The following is a 22551-nucleotide window of genomic DNA, read 5'->3' on the forward strand; positions in this document are numbered from 1 at the left end:
ACAATGTCATGCTTGGGCAGCAATGAGTCATGTGATTTTCTCACTCAACTAGAGCAACAACAATTCGTGACATGCTTCTATTATTAATTACTGTAGTTTCATAAAGTGGAAGATGACAGCAGTCTGTAGTGAAACACATTGACTTTTCCAGGCTTTGTTTGTTTGCTGCACTGGTACAACGTCCAACGATCACAGGGTCGCCTCACACACAGATCTTCCCCACACTTGTCATTTTGTGTAAGACACAATGAAATCTTTACCTCAGAATTCTTCAGTAGCCTGCAGATACTTCAACATCACTGAAAAACTGATCAGCGGCTTAGCAGTCATATTAGGTTTTTCCTAGTGTGGCGAGGACTGGGTTGGAGACTCAGTCTGACTGGGGCAGTAAGGTTGGTTGAGTCAGACAGGAAGACACAGGACACAGAAATAAATGAGGCTTTATTAAGATCAAACACAAACACTAAACAGTTAAACAAAAAGCTCCTGAGTGGCCACTACATCATAGATCAGGGGTGGGGATCCTAAGACTCTTTAGCCATATATGTGTGATGACCTGGGAAAACTTTTTAAATGTTAAATTCAGGACATTTTGGCTAACAGCTAATAACAAAGTGAACTGATTATTTCACGATGGCACATACTGTAGCTACCAAATAACCTGATATTCACTGTGTGAGAAAACCACATGTAACTAGTAAATGTTTTAGACATCTTTAGCAAGACTAGCTGCATTTGCTAAACTGGATTTTTACACAATTTGTTCTTGCAGAAAGACAACAGTAAATAACATAATGTAACTGTTTTTGTAAAATATATTTCTGGCTTCTAAAACTGAGCAATGTGTTTTCGGCATAAAAAATGTTGAACAAAGTTGATTTGAAACTCTTTTTTTGGCTGTTTGCCAGAATTCAGTGGCAGCCAAGCATTTTTCCCCAGGCTACCACACATTTATGACACTCTCTATTGTTTGAGTTGGAAGTCACAATGGGCCACTTGTGCAGGAATCAAATTTCATGTTCTGAACTTAATTCTGGGATTTTATATATATATATATATATATATATATATATATATATATATATATATATATACAATTGGACCCTAATAGCAATTAGTTTACTTTTTGAAGATATATTTATATTGTTGGTAAATTGGAGAAAAATGACAATGTACACAAATGACTGGAAGCATTTAAATAAATTATTCATTTGTACATTTGAGAACAATTTTCATTCAGTTGTGGCAGCTGATGAGCTGTGCATTATTTCTCTCTCCCTTATTCATTCAAATACATAAACGTATTTAAATACTATTCAATTGCCATGTACTTTAAGGCTTTTGAGTAGGACTTGCCTACATTTTTTAAAAAGCTAATTTTTTCAATATGATGTTTAGAAAAAGCTAAAATAGAGCTAAAATACCTTAATAAATTTGCATCTGGTCAGAACTCTGGGTCTGCAGTGTGTTTTGTAATGATCGAAATGCTTCACTGAAAATCAAATGTAAAGACACATTTTGAGAAGCAATGATTCTGTCCCAGCAGGGGGAAAAAAAAAGCTTGCGCCAAGCCCTGGTGGAAACTGGAAACTAGCCAGCAATAAATGCTAGCATAGATTAACAAAGCTGGGAATAGAAATACTTTTGCTTTGCCAGTACTGTGGAGACTGTACAAAAAAGGGAAACGTTTTCTTGGAAGTTTATTAGAATCTGTATGCTTAGCACAGGACTGTATGCTTCTTTGTGTTTGTTTGGCGCTTATGGTAAAAAGGGTCCCAACCCATGCCAAAGCATACGTTATTTTTCCTCCTAAAGAATTAAATCTCTATCAAGTTTCATGTAATTAGGAAAATGCCCAACATCACCTCTCAGGCTGGTGTGCAAAGTTAGAGGGCAGCATAAAGGAGTTTCAAAGTAGTACAATCACAATAATAAAAAAAGTAGCTTATTGCTTTCCAATTATTGCTTATTACTAGGCACATCTCACATTAAATCATATCACTGGTACTATGTGCAGTCATTGGCAAGGCAAATAATGTATATACAAACATAAAGAAAAACACATTATAAATAAAAAAACATTAAATTATTTACAATTTTAAAATAGATTTAGTATGATTGTTTATGTCCTTGGCCAAAGTTGAACTAAATACCTCAGCATTTCCCATCCCCAAAGCTTCATGCACCCCATGCTTTTTTTTTTCTTTGTAATTTAATACTGAAGACGTATTTGAACAAGGCAACCGACAGGATATAAAATTGGAAGAAATGGAATGGAGAAGTGTTTTTTTTTTTTTTTTAGATTTTCTTCTCAGGGAATTGTCCACCCTTTTCGAATAAATATGAATCTCTGAGTCGTAATCTTTTCCTCAGCAAGCATTCCATCCAGCAGGGCTGTTCATAAAAGAAAAGAGAGAGCTATAATCACACAATGTCCCATTAAATGGTCATAAAAAACTTAAAACATTGTCGTCGCAACGCATGCTATTTAAACTGAAGAGTTCGAGTATGAAGGACTTAAAGAAAGCTTTGAGTAATGGTTCCACTGTGAGCCTCTATTAACAGAAGGGAATAAAAGTCTTTGATCCATTAAGTGTCCTTTGTACTGTTGTATAGTTTGCACCACAGCAGATTACGTTATGCTTTATATAGCACATTAAATAACCTACCCAAGTACAAACCCTGACTTCCTTGCACAGTAATGTGTAGTAATCATAATCATAATGTATCTCAAACTAAAGCAATATAACTGTTTTCTACAGTGTACATTTCTCTACATTTGTTTCTCTTACCTGTTTAACACTCAGTGCCTACGTAAGCGCACCACACAACAGGTCTTTGGTATTGAAGGGCATCATCTGCCTGTTCTTGAAGGCCCATCATGCCTGTGTGTTACCATGGTCACAACCACAACCACAATATGCCCTGGAAGGTAAGGTGTGTGGGCGTGGCTTCTTAACCCTTACAGGAAGTTGCTGATGTGGGCTGAGGCTTCCTGGTGAGCTCTGTGGTATATGGCCCTCAGCTGACTCACATCCCGACCGACTGAAGATTCTGAACCGTAGTATTTCTGATAAAAACAGATTATGAACAATCACCTATCTGCTTTCTAGAATTCAAACATGAAATGGATGGTTTGAAACATGGGGGCATCTTATAGCGGGAAAATGTAAAAGCAAAGTAGCACTGGGGTCCTTGGTCATTTCTACAGGGGTGATTAAGAAGAGTATATGGTCATACATGGGTTGATTTAAGTTATTTTGTTTTATAAACCCTTTGTATCTGCACTCTGATCATTGTCTGTAATTCTGTTTAACAGTACTTTCCTATGTCCAGTATGTTGTCATATTCAGTATGTTTTATGAGTGTTTATGTGAAGCTCAACATTACTGCATAATACATCGTTTTATGGTATATAACATTTATCATCTGTTTATTAACATTTCAATATGCAATAACTGTACACACAGAGCCTTCCATGAAAATAATGGGCGCAAGGTTTAATGAGACACTCATCCATCTCAGTGCGTTAATACAATTTAAAGGAAATTAATGAATCTATAAATTCCCAGGGGAAGCTATAGTCATTATCTTCTTCTAATGTAGCACATTGAGTTTTTGCCCTTGAGAAAAAAGTCAGCAAGTCAACTGGCAAACATTTTGGCTATGAGCCCTTGTTTTTGCTTCTTGCATCATACAAAAGCTGTGCACTGCCCACTGCCAATACAAATTTACATTTTCAAAAAGACAGACATTAAATTGCACACAAAACAGTAGTAGCAGACCCACTATTAAGCATTTGATAAACCATTTTTTTTTTCTTAAAATAGACATCAAATTAAACAATTTCAAACGAGGCTAATTTATTGTAAGCATCAAATATCAATGAATATTAATGCACCTGGAATTAATACCAGTATACATATATATTAGCTATGCCAACCTTTATCGCAGTATGGTTATACTATCACACTCATAATATATTATATATATATATATATATATATATATATATATATATATATATATATAGTCATGGGTTACCTCATGATTAATCGGAACTTAATTGCACATTTTTATCTGTTCTAAATGTAACTTAAAATAATATTTATATCAACATAGGCATGGACAAATATGGATGCTTTATGCAAATGTATGTTTGAAAAACAAAATATTCTTGTATTCTAAATATTGTAATGTTTGAAAGTAATTATGGTGTATTAAATTACTTAAACCATCAGGACAACAAACAAAACTTTTGCTATGTATAATCATTGATGGTTTTAATTGGCGGATGCGTACATCATAGTGGATTTTGGTGCTTGATTTGAGACTTGGCACAAAACAAATGTTTAGTGATTAAAAATTACTTGTATGTGTTTCTTTATTTTTTATTTCTGAGTAAAGAAAGGATGTTGTGAATAAATGTGTGCTGCGTTAAAGGTCTTTTTTTTCTTCTTTATATTTATTCATTTATATTATATGTATTTTTTATATTATATCTAGAAATGCTCACTGCATTAATCACATGTTCAGAAAATTTGTGCTGTTAAAATGAATTGTGATGGTGGGAGGTGGGATTTCGGAGTGTTTTTGAACATTAGAAAACTATCTGCACCCACAACACAGATGCAGCCCCGAAAGAGCCAGTGAGCTCTCATGACACTAAAATAGCACAGTTCTGTGTAGAAAATAAATGGAGGATAGAAACACGGGACACACTGACCTCTGCACAGTGGAATACAGTCAGCATGTCTGAGTGGAAGGCAGCCAGGCTCTCATAGTGTCCTGACTGGAGTTGCTTTTGCACCATGCTGAGGTCCATCAGAGCAGAATCAGACCTAAAGTGTAAACAAACACACACACACACACACACACACACACACACACACACACACACACACAGATGTTGTCATGCTCTAGTAGGTCCACACTGCTCCATCTAGTGGTCAGTAAAAATAGTGTTTTGTGGCGCACAAACACACCTTTTTCTAGAGCACAGGTTAAGGAGAGGATCACTAAGAGTTTGTCCAGATGATCCTGACAAATAGAAAAACAGGGGGGGAAACAGAGATAGTGGCAAAGAGAAATAGAGAAAGTGTCAAATAGATAGAGAGGGACCAAGAGAGACATAGACAGAAACAGATACAAATGAAAGAGAAACATAAGCAAAAAGAGAATAAAGTGGAAACAAACGAAAAAGAAATTAGTTGCATTTTTGCTTTTGTTTTCTTTCAGACATCTTTTTTTTTTTTTATAATTATCCAAACACATAACTCATTTCAGTCAGTAAACATACCCTTAAAACGAACAGTCCTCTCCCAGATTTCTTGAAGTGTGTGTGAGAGATTTTTGCTCTTGAAAGTTACATGCTCCCCTTCTTTAGAACATGACATCCACTCAGTCGGGCACCTGTCTGCGACATGTACAACACCACACACTATTTATTTATGTATTTCCAAAATAAACTTCACTAAAACTGACTCCATTTTAAATCACTCATCATGTGCTGAAACAGACAAAGTTTTTTTTTCGATTTAAAAAGCTTTTCAGGGTTAAGATCCAAAGATTTGACCTACAACATGCAAAAAAAGAAAAAGATGAAGTACGTTGGGGGATGGGGGGTAAATTGGTTGGGGTGAAGTATGCGACCATACCATGCAATCTCTTGTATTCAAATGCAGTGATGAAATAAATGTAGAAAAAAAAATCCAAGCAAAATAAACATTGTATTCCTGTATTATTTAATCCTGATAAATCTATTTACTAACGTACAGACTCCTTGCTTATTGAAGTACAGAAATTCTTTAAGGTATTATGAACATCATGCAAACTATATAAATAACAAATACATACACACATGCACATGTCGCCAACAACTACACAAACTCCTAGACCTGACTTGATGGTTGGATCCTCTCCAAGGCCTCTACCCTCACTCTGCTGTGCACTCTCTTTGTCCTCATCCGTTTCTTTCTCTTGCTCTCTCATGCCCTCTCTCAGAAGAAACGCCTGTCTTGCCTTCATCTTCTCGTAATTTCTCACCAGGAAGACACCATGTTTCATTACAAAACTTCTGAAATGACAATACAGGGTGGGCAAATGACAAAGAAAGATTAAGAGAAGAAAATGAATGAATAAATGACTTATATTTTTACTCTATATTAATTTATTAACCCATAATACATTTTCTCACATGATTTATTTTGTTTTTAGATCATTAAGAGAAAAGTAATGTTTTTATACATGAGATTTTTTTATATTTGATCTGTAATATATTATTATATTGATGCTTATGCAAGAAGAAAAAACTTTGAATTTGGCCGGAATGTGTATGTACTGAATGTATTATTTATGAATCAAATATTTGGGGAAACCTGACCATAAGCTTTGTATCGGCATTTTGAACATCCAATTCCACATTTGGAAATTTACTGTTGTAATAACTTTAATTCTTTCCCAAACTGTTACCACAAAGTTGGAGGCACACATTTTGTATGGGATGTTTTTGTATGTAGTAGCAATTTTCCCTTCAGTTTAACTTGGAGTCTGAAACCTGTTCTGTCATGATATTGCACCTGTGCACAAAGTCAGCTCCATTTAGATAGAGTTTACATGGGCTGAGTGGCCTGCTATAGAGCTCTGACCTCAACCACAACCTTTAGAAGACTTGAGCGCACCCCAGGTCTCCTTACCCTACATCAGTACCTTAATATATGAATGCCCTTGTAGATTAACGAGCACAATTCAAGTCTACGGAACATCTTTCCAGAAAAACTACATATTCCTGGACAAGTCAGGTGTCCCAACACCTTTGTCTATATCGTGTACCTGGTGCAACTTTTTTTTGTCTTTGGATTAGTACATATATAACGAATACTGAATGGCACTTTCCTAACAGTGCACATTGTATATACTGTGTCACTTAACAACTACCCTGATGCTCTCATATATTTATAGCAGATGTGTCACTAAATTATACACTTGGTGGTATTCAGTGGTCTTTGAGTCGTTTGCTATACAAAGTGTTTTATTACACAAGATTACACTGTGGAAACACTTGAATGATTAAGACAATAAATCTTAATTTGTATAAATAATTTTTTCCAGTACCTCTCCTCACTAGATAAGGTTGAGGGGAAGTTCTCATTGTCACTGTTTTCCTCCTGTAAATGAGAAACAGAAGCCTTTACTAAGTCTGACATTACATGTATTGTTATTCACTACTACAGTGTTTACAATGTAAGGTGTTACCTGTTGTTTGAGGTGATGATGGCTCTCATGGGGTTCCTCGTATACATGTGAGTGACTGGCCGTATCACAGGATTGACTCTCATCATCACTGAGCCTGAAATTCATGCTTGGTTTAGATTATGTAAAAGTGATGTAAAGAAAAATGATGCAAGCAATGACTAAGTAACTATCAATCCATACCTGTAAAACATTACATCTACAAAAGCAGTCAAAAGAATGAAAGCAAACAAAGTATCAACAATATCTGGCAGAGTCAGTCTGTTCCTCTGTGGGAATGTATTGCAGGCCCTGTTCCAGTCAAAAGAAAAACAAGGCCCTGCTGACTTCCTCTGCTCCCTTCATTCAGGAATGAAAAACCACCCCTGTTTTCGAGTGCACTGCTGCTTGGTGTGTTTTTTTTTTCATAAGATGTTTCCTAATACCTGTGGATAAGGATGACCTGAAAACTCACTGCAAACCTGGCACACAATGTGAAAGTGTATATGTTCTTACGTTGTATTGAGGAAATCGTCAGAGCAGGACTGAGACGCACTGCTGTTCGGGGGGTTACAGGAACTGTCTGAAGTCGAAGACGGGGCCATTAATAAACAATTTTTAAATCATACACTGGTGATAGCAAAATAAATATATATATATATATATATATATATATATATATATATATATATATATATATATATATATATATATATATATATATATATATACAGATTAAAAGTAATCAAGCATCTGTACTGACAAGAGATTTACTGTTGCATTTAAGCCAAAAAACAAAAGTGTCTTTGTCCTTAATATTACACAGAGTTATTTTAGCCTTCTTACTCACACTTACTTGACGGTGTTGCCTGTGGTAGATTAACAGGTTTTTCAAATAGCTGAAAAGGGGGGAACATACATATCATGAATGCTGTACAACATGGGTCGAATTCCTGGAAATGTTTTTTTTTTTCAAACAGAAATTAAAAGCACCTTGTTGCGTGCGCATTGCCAGTGGATGTCATAGGGCAACTGAAAGTTGATCCGTTTCACTCTTAGGTACTTTCCTGTCACAGATACGCATAAGCAAACACACATTTACATGAGCAGAACACAGGAGCAGAGTTTTGCACATATATTAAGGTATGGTACATGTAAAAGAAAAGCTTTCCTGTAATTAATTCTTTACCCAAAACCCATATTCTCATAATTTTTTATAATTTCTACAAAACCAATAATTTATAGTTTTGTATGAACCCGATAATAACTGCAATGCTGCAACTGCAATAACTGAAGACACAAACTGAAACTTACCCACATGCAGAGGTGCAGGAAGCAAGCCATACTGGTGCTCTTCTGGATTGTACTCTAGACTCTCTAAATTAAGCTGATGAGGCTGATCAGGAATGCTAACGAAGAAAAAACATATAAGCTTCTTATCAATAATGATCTTAACAACTGTATACACTGTAGATTTATTTAACCAAACAAACTTTCAAGACCTGCTGGTTGGTCCAGACTAGCTGAATGCTTTATTTTAATTATGAAATAAAAATCTAAGATTATTTACTGTGTAATACGATAAGAGATACAAATCTTAAATCCTATATGTTTGTGTGCATATTATGTATATATATTATATTATGTGCATATTAGGAACCCCTGTGCACATTCATGCCATCAGCAGCGTAATGCAAAAAATCAGGCAGATACAGGTCAAGAGCTTTAGTTAATGTTCACTTCTAACATCAGAATGAGGAAAATTCATGTCAGTGACTTTGACAGTGGTATGGGTGTTTTGCTGCCTGGTAATTTTAGTATTTTAGAAGCAGGCGATCCTGAATTTTTCATGCACCAGTAACAATACCAGTTAACCAGTTTTTAGAAATTACACAAAATGAAGCGAACAACAAAAAATACCCATTGAGTGGCAGTTCTGTATTCTGCAGTGATTGACATTAGCATTGTTCATGCTGACAAGAAGTCTACGGCTCAAACATTCACTCTTTACAGAAAGCCCAAGAAAATGGTGAATTTTCCCAACCAGAGAGTGGGTCTTTCAGTCTTGACCTATCTGCATGGTTTCATTCACTGCACTGCTGTCACAAAACAGTTGTTTAGATGCTCGTTGTTGATTGTATAGGTGACGTGGTATATGTGTTGGAACTTACTTTTCCATTTTATAATCATCTGAATAAAGACCTGCCCACAAATACTTCTTATTGGGTAGTGAGTCTATAGCATGCTCCTGTCGGTTGTCTTCAACCTGACTAGGTGATGTACCAATGGATGCCGAGCACATATGGCAATGAGTGGGAGATCTCTCAGTCACATCTTTTTCTTCATTCTCATCCTGATCTCCATCTTCCAGACATTCATCGAGTTTCCTCTTTTTCCCACTTCTCTGTTCTCCTTGAATGACAAGCTCAATGACTTCCAGCACTGTATCACTGTTATTGTTGTCTTCCTCTGTTGCCTTTTCTATAGTCAAAGAGGAGGACAGCTCAGGAACAGAATGTAAAGATGATGGAGAAGAGAGTTTAAGACTCTTCCTTGGTCGTCCTGGTCCTCTTTTCTTTTCTTCGTTGCAATCTGTAACCTCCTGTCCCTCAGAATTTGGAGGCTTTGGTGGACTCAAATGTTGTACTTTAGCACTTGTAGAAGGGGCACTTCTAGCTACTGGTTGTGCATGATTATCCCTTAAAAGAGGCAAGGTTCGGCGAAAATGGTTTGACTTATGCTTATTCAGAAGCCTCCTTTTGGCTTTAAACCTGTTTAGCTCCCTTGGTATCTTTTCTGGATCTTTGGATGATGAAGAATTACTGCACTGAAGCTTTTTGGAAAAAATTCCAGCTTGATCACTACCTGTAAAACAGGCAATAAAAATTGCAGCTAAATTCAGTGGAAGTCTCTAAATATCATGTATCAGTTAGCTATTACAACAAAGAAACAAGGACCATCCAACTTTTTTTTTTACAAACACACCTCACCACCTCATCCATATTTACGTCTACGTCTATATATGTCTACTATATACAAGCTCTCACCTTCTGCATTTTGTTCACTTTTTGTATATCTCACATATCAGGAAAACCGCTATAAAATAACGGCCAATCCCACACAACATACATCATATTTCAGCTATTTCTCTCTAGCAAACTTTATACAATAAAATATAACTAATATAATGTACTATAATGTATTTAATGTCTAATGTTAATAGTTGTACTATAATTTTATTGTGTGCTAGATCTTTTTTGTACTTATTGTCTGTTTTGCCCTCAGAGCTGTATTGAATCCAAATTCCACCAACATGGTTGCCTGGCAATAAAGAATCTTAAGATCTTGATCTAAAAACAGTTCAAACACACTATGTTGTTGCTTGGCAATTATTGTTTTCTTGCAAAAACGCATAATTAACTACCAAATTAACAGATTTACAACACAAAGTGCTGTTTATACTTTAATGCACACTTGTTACTTGCTAAAATGTACTCGTTAGAATTAGAGCTGGTGTGTACACATAGTGAGTTTATTCTGATGCATGTTTGTGGTGTTTTAAGAGCTGTACAGTAAAAACGAAGCTATGAGAAAATTAGATTTTTAAAAAGTTAACTCTAGTTAGTCTAAATTCTAGTACACAAAATCTAATAAAAAAAGATTACTTTTTTCATTTGTTTTTTTCACTAAAAGATTTTTAATACTCAAAAAATGTATAACTAATCACTCACAATGTCTGATTTATAAGTAATATTTACAGCTTTTTAGCATTTTAACATTAACATTTAATCCACTCCAGTTAGTCATTGCTACTGGTTAGATACAACCATAATCATGTTCAAAGAGCTGCACTGAAGTGCATTCCACAGCAAACCCTGGATCTCTAGAACAAGGCTTGTGAAATCAGAATGGGGTGTGCTCTGAAACACACCATCAAATACCTCTTTTTACAGCACAAAACAATCATACATCAGGGAATATAGTGGGGAGTAACATTATATTTCAGTTCTGTTTATGAGCATTCCAATAAGACAAAAAGACAGTCTTCTGAAAAAGAAAGAAAGAAAGAAAGAAAGAAAGAAAGAAAGAAAGAAAGAAAGAAAGAAAGAAAGAAAGAAAGAAAGAGACAGACAACATATGAGGTGACAGTGAGGAAAAACAAACTGAGCATGGTGCTGTAATATGGCTTGTGTATTGTTTTTTAATGCTTCCATGGATGAGCTATTTCTAGGCCGAATCAAAGCCAGACCAAGATCACTTTAAATCTACCTCTGTCACATCAACATGTAAGTGTAAATACATCAACAGCCAAGGTATCACAGTGAAGCTATATTTTTAGACAAAACAAACAGGCATTTGGGAGGAGGTTAGGTAAGTAATAAGGGACGAGATATAAAGAAAGAGGTCTGACCAAAGATGTCAGGGTGGGGAAGTGCAAAAGCACATATGAAGCTAGTAAGAAGGTTTACTTTTGCCAAATATACTCTTTCTGGCTTTCACAAAAAAACAGCCCTCTCTCTTCCTTCGGTCTTTTCTCTCAGCCATTTGTAAAAGTTCACTTGGAGATTTCCAGGCTAACCCCCACCCACATAACCACATTTCCTTGCCACTGCTGAATGCCTGCACTTTTCTCTTTTTACCTTTCCAAGTCAAACAGAATGGTGTATATTGGCCACTGGCAGACAGGAGCTCTATAGCAGGACTCTAAATGGACATTCCTTGGCAGGCAGATAACAGCATAAGCACATAATTCATAATGATGAATTGTGTAGCATAGCTCGCAGTGGTTCAGAGGGACTTGTTACATTTCTGTCAGCCTAAGACTACAGACAAATGAATATGAGAATGGTTGTTTGCATGATTATAGTTAACCACAAATAATCCCAAACTCATTCCTGTCTAATAAAATGCATTCTGGGTAGCTGTTATGTAACTCAATACTTGTGTATTAACTTTTAATCAAAATATCAGTTACATTCATTAAAAAAGACTTCTAAACTAAAAAGCACATAGCTTTGAGCACCATTCCAAAATAATTCAGGTGATATTCAAAGTCAATAAAAAATGCCACTAGGTCTAAAAGGTGGAGTTAACAAAATTCAGAATTATTGTAGGCCTTGAGACAAAATTGAAAGCCATTTCCTATTTCATTAAGGTATGCACTTATCAAATTACAGAAAATGTTGTTGATAGCGGAGAGCAACAAGGTAGATTCAGCCCATTAATGCTAATGACATTCAAATAAAGTACATTTTATTATTAAAGTCACTGAGCATCATTAATGTAATGGCTTTTGTGAAAGCAATCCTGTAATTTATATTTACCTTCTATACACTTATTTAGCACTACTGCAAACAAATGCAAATCTATGTAATCAAACAACTAAGCTACATATACAGTATATTAAAAAACTGTATCTGTAACAAGTGCAAATTTCGAAGGAAGAAAAACAGTAAAATTCATTGCAACCTCTGCCAGGAGGTAATGTTTTGGCTGTAGCATCCAAAAAAACATTAAGTTTTGTAGAACAACAAATCAATCTTTTTGCACAAACCTGCAGTAAGTATATAAAAACTCAAAATGTTCCAAAAAACTCCAGATTTGGTAAATCTATATACAATTTTTTATCCATTACTAGCAAAGGCTCTGTGTTGTTATTTCCTCCGGGGTAGTATTCATAAAATATTAATTCTGAATCCAGTGTTTTATGAATAAATTACACTACATATGTTTTTAAGATGAATTTCTATAAAATTAATTGAATATAGTAGAGTTGGTCCATGTTTTTTGTTTGCTCACTAAATATAAGATATGCATTGCAAATTTCAATATGGCAGACCAAAGCTTTTCCTGAGTAAAGTAAAAGTGAGTCACCTACAGTAACTCACTCCATGAAGGACAGGCTATATAAAATGCTACCACTGCTATATGTTCCCTCTTGCTTTTCTTTCACCTATATTTCACCTACTGCACACCTTCATTAAGTATGTACAATGACTTTTATTTTATTATGTAAAGTCAGCACTTTTTATTGAAATTAAAATGACTCACTCTAACCCCTCTGGTCCTATTTACTAATTCTCAGCTCCCCATTTCCCCTATCCATCAACAGAAAGAACCCACAGCAGCCCACTACCACTGTTCAAGTTGTGGACCTTTCTCACACTCTCTGTGACACTACAGTGTCAAAATCAATCTTGTAAACACAAATATTCACTCAACAGCAGTCCAGTGGTCAAAAACTGACACTGATGCGGTACAAGGACAATTAATACTAGACTAACAAGACGAGGCTGTTAAATATAATATCCAAAAAGTGTACATAGTGTTAAAAAACACATACTACTCATTTCTTACCAGTATGTCCACATCACCAGTACAACTACTGTGCTGAGAATGGTAAACTGACCCCTGCAATAGGGATCCTCATTGCAGTGGTCCTACTGTTATTATTTGGTGATATGAATGACCAGTGGATGTAGATACAACATACAGTAGGTATATATATATATATATATATATATATATATATATATATATATATATATATATATATATATATATATATATATATATATATATATATATATATATATATATATATATATATATATGTATATATATATACATGTATATATATATATATATATATATATATATATATATATATATATACATATACATATACATATATATATATATATATATATATATATATATATATATATATATATATATATATATACATATATATATATATATATATATATATATATATATATATATATATATATATATATATATAAACAAGCAAATGTTTCCTCTCACAAACATCCAAAAAATGCCACAAAGATAATGATATATTCCTTAATATATTGATGATGATATATTCCTTAATATATAAGTGAGATATATTCTTTAAATGCTGAAGTTTGTTTGTTACCATATGGTTAGCTAAACAACTATTAGCTAAATAGTACTTTCACTAGTGTCCTAGATTTATTAAATAACTAATAGCAGTACAATAGGATTCCAACCAACAAAATTGCCCCAAAAAAACTAAAGCACATTTCAATATTAAGGCAGGTTCAATCAAATACAGTTTAATTTATGCAGGCACTTTGATTTATAGAAGTGCTACAAAAGGCAGCAATTTGCAACAACCCAGCACCTGATTTTAGATTTACACTGTATTATCACTGCAAAATAACTCAAGAATAAACATATTGAATGCTGCAGTCAGCATGTCAACATAGAGTTAACAATAAAATGAGTGCCAGGACACCGCATATCATAGCATATCTGTAGCTTATATAAACATACCTAAGAGCTAACACGTCTGAAAGCACTTTGCCTGCCAACTAAAATCTGTAGTAGTAACTACACAGACAAGAAAAAGCAGTCTGTACTCTCATTTCTTATGCCACCAGTTAAACAGTGGGTGGTAAATGAGCAGAAAGACACCCAAATATATTACAAGCTGCTCTGATTTAACTGCACAAATGTCTCTGGTTTTAAAATGTGCAATAAACACACACACACACACACACACACACTCACAAAGAGAGAGAGAGAGAGAGAGAGAGAGAGAGAGAGAGAGAGAGAGAGATTTTATCTATTATACCAAATAATAAAAAACAGATTTGTACACCTTCTTACCTGGTGTTCTCTTATCTCCAGAAGATAACTCTTTCACAGGTGCCAGTCCTCTAGTCTTTCTTGACTTCATGATCCTTTTCTGACTTGGAGTTCTGCTAATAAGTGTAGGCACTTTTAAGCAAGACTCAGTTCTTCTATGTAAATGCTGAGCTGATTTTGAGTTTATATCAGTCTCTGGACCTTTCAAAGTATTCTCGTGGAGCACTGAATTGATTTCAAGTGTTTTTTCAAGTGAGGGCTGGTTTAGGCTATTGTTGCCAAGACCCCATGGTGGCTGATGCTCTGACCAGCTTACTTCTCCTCCCTGCCCCAGGTTTGATGGATTTAAACGTGAAAAAGGAAAGGAATTGTCTTTCTGTTGGATTTGTGAGAAAACTGGAGAGGGGGAGTTAAATGAACAGCCTCCAGAATTCTCATTGTCTTTTGTGAATTTATTAAGCCAAAGACATGCATCATTTCCATGCTGTCTTTCTGTCATCATACTATGTTTATCCCGCCTTCCTTTGCCTTTCTCTTTCTGCTTCTGCCTTTGCCCACTTTCTGTATTGAAACAGTCACAGGAGGAGTGTGAGGTCGTCCTAGGATATGCTCCAAAAGTGTTCTGTCCCCAAACTGCAGACTCTTGCCTTGGTAACTTGGTCCTCTTTTTGTGGAACTTAGATGGGCTGATAATTGGGTTTTTAGAGTAGTGGTGCATATATGACGGTGGAAAAGGTAGTGGATATAATGTACTGGATGGGTATCCTCGACAGAGTCCAAAACCAAGTGAGGTGGTTGTAAATGGCACTTTGTAGGATGGGTGGATAAATCCACCACCTGGGTATGGGTATCCAAGTTTATGCATCACAGGGAAATGTGTAACAATTTGTTCATTTGGCTCAGAGGAGCAACCATGTTTCCTTCTCATATTTGCCATTCTAACGTAATGAAGAGGTTCACAGGACAGGGCAGAATGTGGAGAATAGTAGCCACTAAGGTTAATCTGAAACATGGCTGGGGGGTGAACTTTTTCTTGTAGGCACTGCAAATCATAGGATTGACATTTGCCCTTTTGCCCATTTCTTCCGGTTGCATTACCATCATCAGTAAGCTTTGTTCGGGTGATACGCTGCACAATACGAATCTTACTCAATCTGACAACTAAGTCATCAATATCAGCAAGGAAGTCTGGATCTTGGTGTTTTGCCTTGAGTTGTATATACTTCTTCTTGCATTTATATTTATGTCTTCTAAGCTTTTCTCGACTAAGGCAGTGATGACCCTTCCTGTGGCATTTAAACTTATGGGCCTCTTGGTCAGCAAATGTCAATAAGTGACTAGAATCTTGTTGCCTTCCAGAGACTAATGGTAAATGAGAAGAAAAAAGGCGCTCTGAAGGCAAGGAGGAAAGAGACTTTGGTCTACCCTCAAAAGAACTGCTCCCAGGAACACCAGACATTGTGAACATAGAGCCTGTGGGTGATGCTGAGCAAAATCCAATGCCATCATCCAACCTGTTGCTCCTCTCACCCCCGTCTGATGTGGTGTTATCATTAATTCCTTCCCCACTGTTACATTGTAATGTTGCTTCACAGCAAGCCTGGGAATTTTCACTGAGTTGTTTAAAGGAAGTTGCTTTGACTTTTGGGGTACTGAAATGTATCTGTGAACTACTCCCAGATAATGATGAGGTAAAATTTTTAGATGTGCTAGAGAAGCATGATAAAGGAATAGTTTGCGTGTCTAATGATGACTGCGCAAAAGCAGATTTAAGATTAAAAGCCGGGTTGTCTGGGAACATCTGTGGAGATTTCTGTGAGGAAATATTGGAGGTTGTCTGGCTTTTCGGTTTGCGACCTCTCCTCTTTCCCATGTAGATAGTTCCTCTTTTGCTGACATTGATTTGAGAACCAAGTTTGCCTCCAAAAGATGATACAAGAGAAGATAAGGAGTGTGTTGCAGTAGAATCTGGACTGCACGCATCTCGTTCTGTCCCTTCTTGAGAAATATCTTTACTGTCGCATTGCTTCTGCCCTAACAGAATCTGTGTAAGCACTTGATCTTTTCTATTCACTTTCATTTTATTGATCTTTCCAATTATTGTCTTCATTATTACTCTCTTGCTTTTCTTGCACTTTTGAATGTTTCTTGCTTTGTCTGTGTAAGTAATATGGAGGTCTCCAGAATCCTGTTTCTTAGAGATTAATGTTGGCTGAGTTTCCAGTGCTTGGACAGAAAAAGACTGTTTGGGACGCCCACGTTTTCTTGCCATAGGCCTTGACTGCTTCATATCAAGTTCTGGCTCTAGGGCTTCTGGGTTTTGATCACTTGGAGGATTAACAACAGACACTTGAGAATTGTTTGCCTGAACTCCCACACCTAATTTGGTTTTTGGTCTCCCTCTTTTCCTACATGGTGGATTATTTTGGGATGAAATTTCGGAACTGCAATTTTTTACGTTTTGAGGGGACTTGGGAGGTTGTCCAACTGGATTTTGTTTACACTGAGGTGAGGACAATGATTCTGAAGAACTATGGAATGGAGTTTCATTTTGTGAACCACTGTGTAGTATTTTATAGGCAACAGGACTATGATTAACCTCGTTGTCCACGTTTGCAATCTTACTGCTACGAAGACTTCTGACATGTCGTTTCTTTGACAGTCTTTTGTCTTCCCAGCTGTTTGAAGATAAGCCATCCATCAGACATTTAACTGGGCTGGAAGATACTTGAGGATTTATTGTAGAACCTAGACAGGCGTTAGTGTTAGTCAAGCACTGTACTTCCATTTGTCCTTGATTTGTACAAAGCTTGCTATGCTTTCCATGCTCATCATTAGCCAAGTCATTTGTGCTATTATAATTTTTGTGTTCAGAAACAGGATTTTTAGGGAATTTCATTGTTATTTCTGAAGTCCAACATGTGTTTTTATTTTCATTTTGCCCTTTGCTTCCTCTACTATTCTCTGACAGGTCTGATGTGGTGTCCAAGCACTTACATGACGATAGGGACTCAGTTACATGGAAAGACGTGGGATGTTCTGGCAGGTCATTTGGACAAGTACTTGTCTCTTGTGTGGAGCTATTTTGTTGCTTACTTTTTTCAGAAGTTAATATTCTAACATTAGCATGGCTGGGATCATCCACACAACCCACACCCTTCTTTGTGTTCAAACACATATTTGATTGCATTTCTGAATTACTTTCATTGCATTCTGAGACCTTTCTTGGAAAACAGGATGTTAGTTTAGATGACACAATATGTAAATTGGATTCATTTGGATTTCCATAACTGGAGTTTGGACTGGCTTGACCTTGCTGTGTATTGTCCTCATTAAGAACGTTAATGCTCTCTTGTGAGCTGGAGTCCTGTTGAGAGGTGGAATTTGGAGGATGTTTTGAGGAGAGAGGCTGCTTTATATGAGTATTGAGCATTATCTTGTGAGAAATTGACAGTTTGCTGGATGACTGTGGGGTTTCCTGTAGTGTTATATTTGACTTTAAATCTGTCTTCTTATTTTGTTTAGGGAGAACCTGTCAAAATAGATGATGCATGAAAAAAGATCACTATAAACAACCACTCTTGTGTACACATAAAATCCAAGTTCCCATTCTTTACTATTACTTGATTTCTTCATATATCCCTCAAATTACTGCTTTTCAAGAAACAAATACATGATCACAGTCTGTCACAGTATACCAGTTTAAAAAATGTTTAAGCAGCAATTAAAAGAATATCATATTGTAACAAAGCTAGAGGGTTTTATCATTTGATCAAATGCTGATATAGAAAATGGCTAAATGTGGCATTAGAGTTTAAAAAAAGAAAGAGAGTTCACAGCAAGGGAAAGAAAAAATGAAAGAGTGTCAAGTTACAACAGGCAGGGAAAGTAGGTGAGGCAAAAATAGATTAACAGTTTAAAAGTTATAAAGCAGCTGTAACATATACTATACGAAATAATTTTAAATTTCCAAATAACTATCAAGTGCGTAACTTCCATGTAGATGTTATCCTCAAGACAGTGAAAAATATTTCATGTCATATTTTTCATGGTACAAAATATTTCCTGCTGCACCCTGAAAGGCATTTTTTAATTCTGACCTTTAGCAGTTTATTTTAGACTTTAATAAAATGAGCATAATGCCCAGTGTAAAATGACTGGCTCCTACCTTTTTAGCTGCCCTTGTAGTAGGAGAATTTGAAGGAGGCAACATGATACCAGAAGTGATGAGAGAGGAGGAAGAAAGTGCTGATGGATCAGTATTTGTCATAGCTGTATTGTCTTTTGTTACCAATGAGTCAGTGTTGCATTTCTTCTGAACAGGGTGACATAACTGACTGTAGCATCTAGTTTTAGCACTTATCCCATCCCTTCGTTTGCAGACACTTTGCCCCAAAGGTTCAGGCCTCTGAAAAACTCGAACAGAAGGACGACATATGAAGTTCTCGAGGCTCTTTGGGGGTTTCTTGGTTCGTTTTGCAGCAGGTCTGATCTTCGCTTTCATATTACCCTCTGAACAGTCAGCCTCTTTAACTGTTAAATCATGCAGCTGGTTATCTCTGCCATCAGTTTCTTCAAAGAAGAAATCCAGGTCGTCTGATTTGGTCTTTCTTGGGGTTTTTTTACCCTCTGTCCCCTCAGACATTCTTGCTCTCTCTGCTGTTGGCCTAGGTAAATCCGGCTTCTTTTTTTTATCCATTTGGACTTTGAATAAGAAACAGAGCTATTGAGATTTAAAATTGAGAGTATGACAGATCCAGATAAGTGATGGTAAATCAAAAAATGTAAAAATGTCCAAATTGGGGCTGCCTTCTCTCATTATATTCCTGGCCTATAATAATGGGGAAGTAAAGAAAGCAAAATTATTAAAAATATTATCATTAAATTAAGGTATACCATGTTTTATTGCTATGACCATAGTAGATAAAGAGTATTATAGCTTATATCTCATCAAGCCACATTCCTTTAAACAAGTCATCGCTAAAATTCACCCAGATTATTTCCCAGTTGAAAAATCAGTTGAAACTGTTGTAAGCTCTCCAAAAGGCAGGTGCTTTGCTGTACTGTGTGAGCTAATTTCTAAGAACAATCCTAAATGATGACCTCAGTGCATTAACTTCCACAGGGGAAGCATAAAATCCACAGCTCAGCCTATTGCCTGAGGGAAAGAACACATTAATACAACCCAGGACATGCAATCTAATTCTGTGTTAGAGGTGTTGAACGACAAAGTTGTCACTGTACATTTCAAATCACTCTGAGTCACAGAATAACGTCAATAGCGCATGTATTTAAATAAATAAAACTGCACCTAATTAATAGGTGAAATATCCAGGACCTCCCCCTAGTAAAAAATAAAGCATTATATAAATTCAATGCAGAAAGCATGTAACCTTTTTTGATTTATAGGCTATCAGAGAATACTCCATTTAGAATTTGGTGCCAGAAAACAATAATCCCAAAGGAATGATAAAAAGAAAAATGGCCCGAGGAAAGTAAAGACAGCACAGAGCAGCTTGAGCCTGTGTGTGTGTGTGTGTGTGTGTGTACATACATACTCTGTAGCTATTAGTAGCGCAGTTCAAGAGCAAAGTGAAAAGGGGTATTTTAGAGTATTTTTTTTCCTCACTGGGAACTATGCCTACTTTTGAAAGTTTACCACAATCATTCATCTTATTTCTACCTCCTTCCTATGAAGGTCTTGCCACAGGCGTGCTAACCCTTACTAAGAGTCCAACTGCTTCCTCTCTCTCTCTCTCTCTCTCTCTCTCTATATCCATTTTATTACTTTCCATAATAGCAAAAACAGTTCCCTTCATTGTACACTGCAAATCGTAAAACTAATAATGATGAACTTACTCATCACATTAAATTACTGAATAACTATGTACATTGCTGGATCATTTTTTCTAAGAAGATCCTTTCTAAAGCAGGAACAATCGCAACAATTATTCTTTATAAGTTCAAGATCGACTAATTAAACAAATGGAATAAGACACAGTCCCTATTTTGTTCGACTAAAACCCAACAGTCAGACCAGTCATTTTCAGACAAGACCATTGCTCTAACAGTAGTGATGCTGTCAATGTTTTGTGTTCAAACTAAATAACGTTCAAACATACATAAGACCTCAGACAGACATTTTAAGCCACTCTGCTTCGTTCCCCACCTTTTCTTCCTCACAACTAATTCGCTCTTCTATTCTAAACTCCACCAGTGCAAGCAGTCACTTAGCTTGTGATCCTCGCCTCTGCTTTCTCGTCCTCTTTATCTCGCTTTCACACTTTCTCTCTTCAAGTCTATTTCAGTAGTTCTCATTTGTTTGAAGGATACACTTACGTCCTTCCTTCGTCAAGTGCAATCAACCTCTGGCAAGATACTACATTGCAGATACTACCCCAGGAGTAAAAAAAAAAATCCATAAAAAGCAGTTTCTGTTTTGTTTTTTGTTTTTTCTCAGAACACATTGTTTTGCAAGAAATATATCTGTACTATCAGTGATACAGTTTATTAGTCATAATTGTTGGCACCCTGACTCATGTGCCATGAAGCCCACTAGTGAAAGCTGACATGATTGTACATTTTTTAAATAGCACCAGTCTGTATATAGCAACATGGATAAGGTGATAGACTCGTCCCCCCCCTCTTCCCTCCACCCCAATATCTCCTCTGTGAACCGAGTTCTCCATGAACTGCTCCTAAAAAGGGGGACTGAGATTGCCATCGACTCATCTGAGGAACTTAAAACCACCAGCCGACTGGCGTTTCTGCACTATTTCTCTGACCTAGATATATAGCTGGCGTTCCGAAAATAGAATAAACTAGAACACACAACACGACGAGGAAGGAGAAGAAGAAGAAGGGCCAAGAGAAATGTGAGGGTAATTAATTAGCAGCAATGTTACAATGGCGTTTCCGCCACATCAGTGGAGAAGAGCACGCAGCATAGTTGTGCACGGGAGTGGACTGCTCCACTCAGCTCCACTCAGCTCAGCTCAGCTCCACTCAGCTCAGCTCAGCGTGGGCTACAACATCTACAGTTTGGGTTAGTGAGTAAATAAACCACACTGACAGCAGATTAGAACGGTTCTGACTTTAGCATTAGGTCATGCAACAGAGATTGCAGAGAATCTTCAAAAAATATATATGAAGTTATCTAAGCAGGGGCATGGATGGGACGCGTGTTATTATTGATATTTTGATTAAGCTTCCAGGAGGTTTTCTGTGCTCATCTAAGGACACGAAATGAAAGTGATTAATTATAAAAGTAACACCGGATTAACGGTTTAACCACGGCCTAAAGATACACAGCGCACCACGGTACACCATGGTACAGCACGCAGCTCTGCTCCACTCCGAAAGCAGCTCTGAAAAGTCGGAGGAGGCGATTCCTAAAATAATCATCTCCCAAGTGCGTTTGGAAAAACCATGGCTTGGACTTACCCGGGCTGTGAGAAGATATGATCGATGATCTATAATCACAGCGAGATATGCTCCAAGATCATTCTTTCTTTCTTTTTTTTTTTTTTGAGTGCGCGCACTGAGCTCCGAAAACGCTAATCGCAGGGATGTTGCGTGAGCTTTTCCGTGTGCACTGATGGAGCCGTGAAGATGAACATTGTGCAACTGCGTACGACACTCAAGTTCCCCCTTCTCCTGCGCCCCCTCCCCTCTGTCTTCCCC

General features: G+C 36.5%; 1 protein-coding gene across 7 annotated transcripts; it reads right to left on the bottom strand.

Moving 5' to 3' along the window:
- Positions 1–424: 424 nt before the first annotated feature.
- On the bottom strand, positions 425–22551 carry LOC124385197 (histone-lysine N-methyltransferase ASH1L-like). 7 transcript variants are annotated; one of them, XM_046848362.1, is made up of 16 exons: positions 22312–22548; positions 19037–19699; positions 14890–18400; positions 9402–10095; positions 8545–8639; positions 8224–8297; positions 8087–8129; positions 7747–7813; positions 7255–7348; positions 7114–7166; positions 5861–6076; positions 5300–5412; positions 4986–5040; positions 4727–4841; positions 2793–3070; positions 425–2394 (listed from the first exon to the last, which is right to left on the bottom strand). In XM_046848362.1, the coding sequence occupies exons 2-15, from the start codon at positions 19565–19567 to the stop codon at positions 2963–2965; spliced, it is 5769 nt and encodes a 1922-aa protein (XP_046704318.1). In that variant the 5' UTR covers positions 19568–19699; positions 22312–22548; the 3' UTR covers positions 425–2394; positions 2793–2962. The 7 variants fall into 7 exon arrangements, with proteins under 7 accessions (XP_046704318.1, XP_046704320.1, XP_046704321.1 ...); XM_046848364.1 differs by having other exon boundaries at positions 5300–5416; positions 5898–6076; positions 22312–22547; XM_046848365.1 differs by lacking the exons at positions 425–2394; positions 2793–3070 and having other exon boundaries at positions 4755–4841; positions 5300–5416; positions 5857–6076; positions 22312–22550.

This window comes from Silurus meridionalis, chromosome 4 (assembly GCF_014805685.1).
Source record: "Silurus meridionalis isolate SWU-2019-XX chromosome 4, ASM1480568v1, whole genome shotgun sequence".
NCBI lineage: Eukaryota > Metazoa > Chordata > Actinopteri > Siluriformes > Siluridae > Silurus > Silurus meridionalis.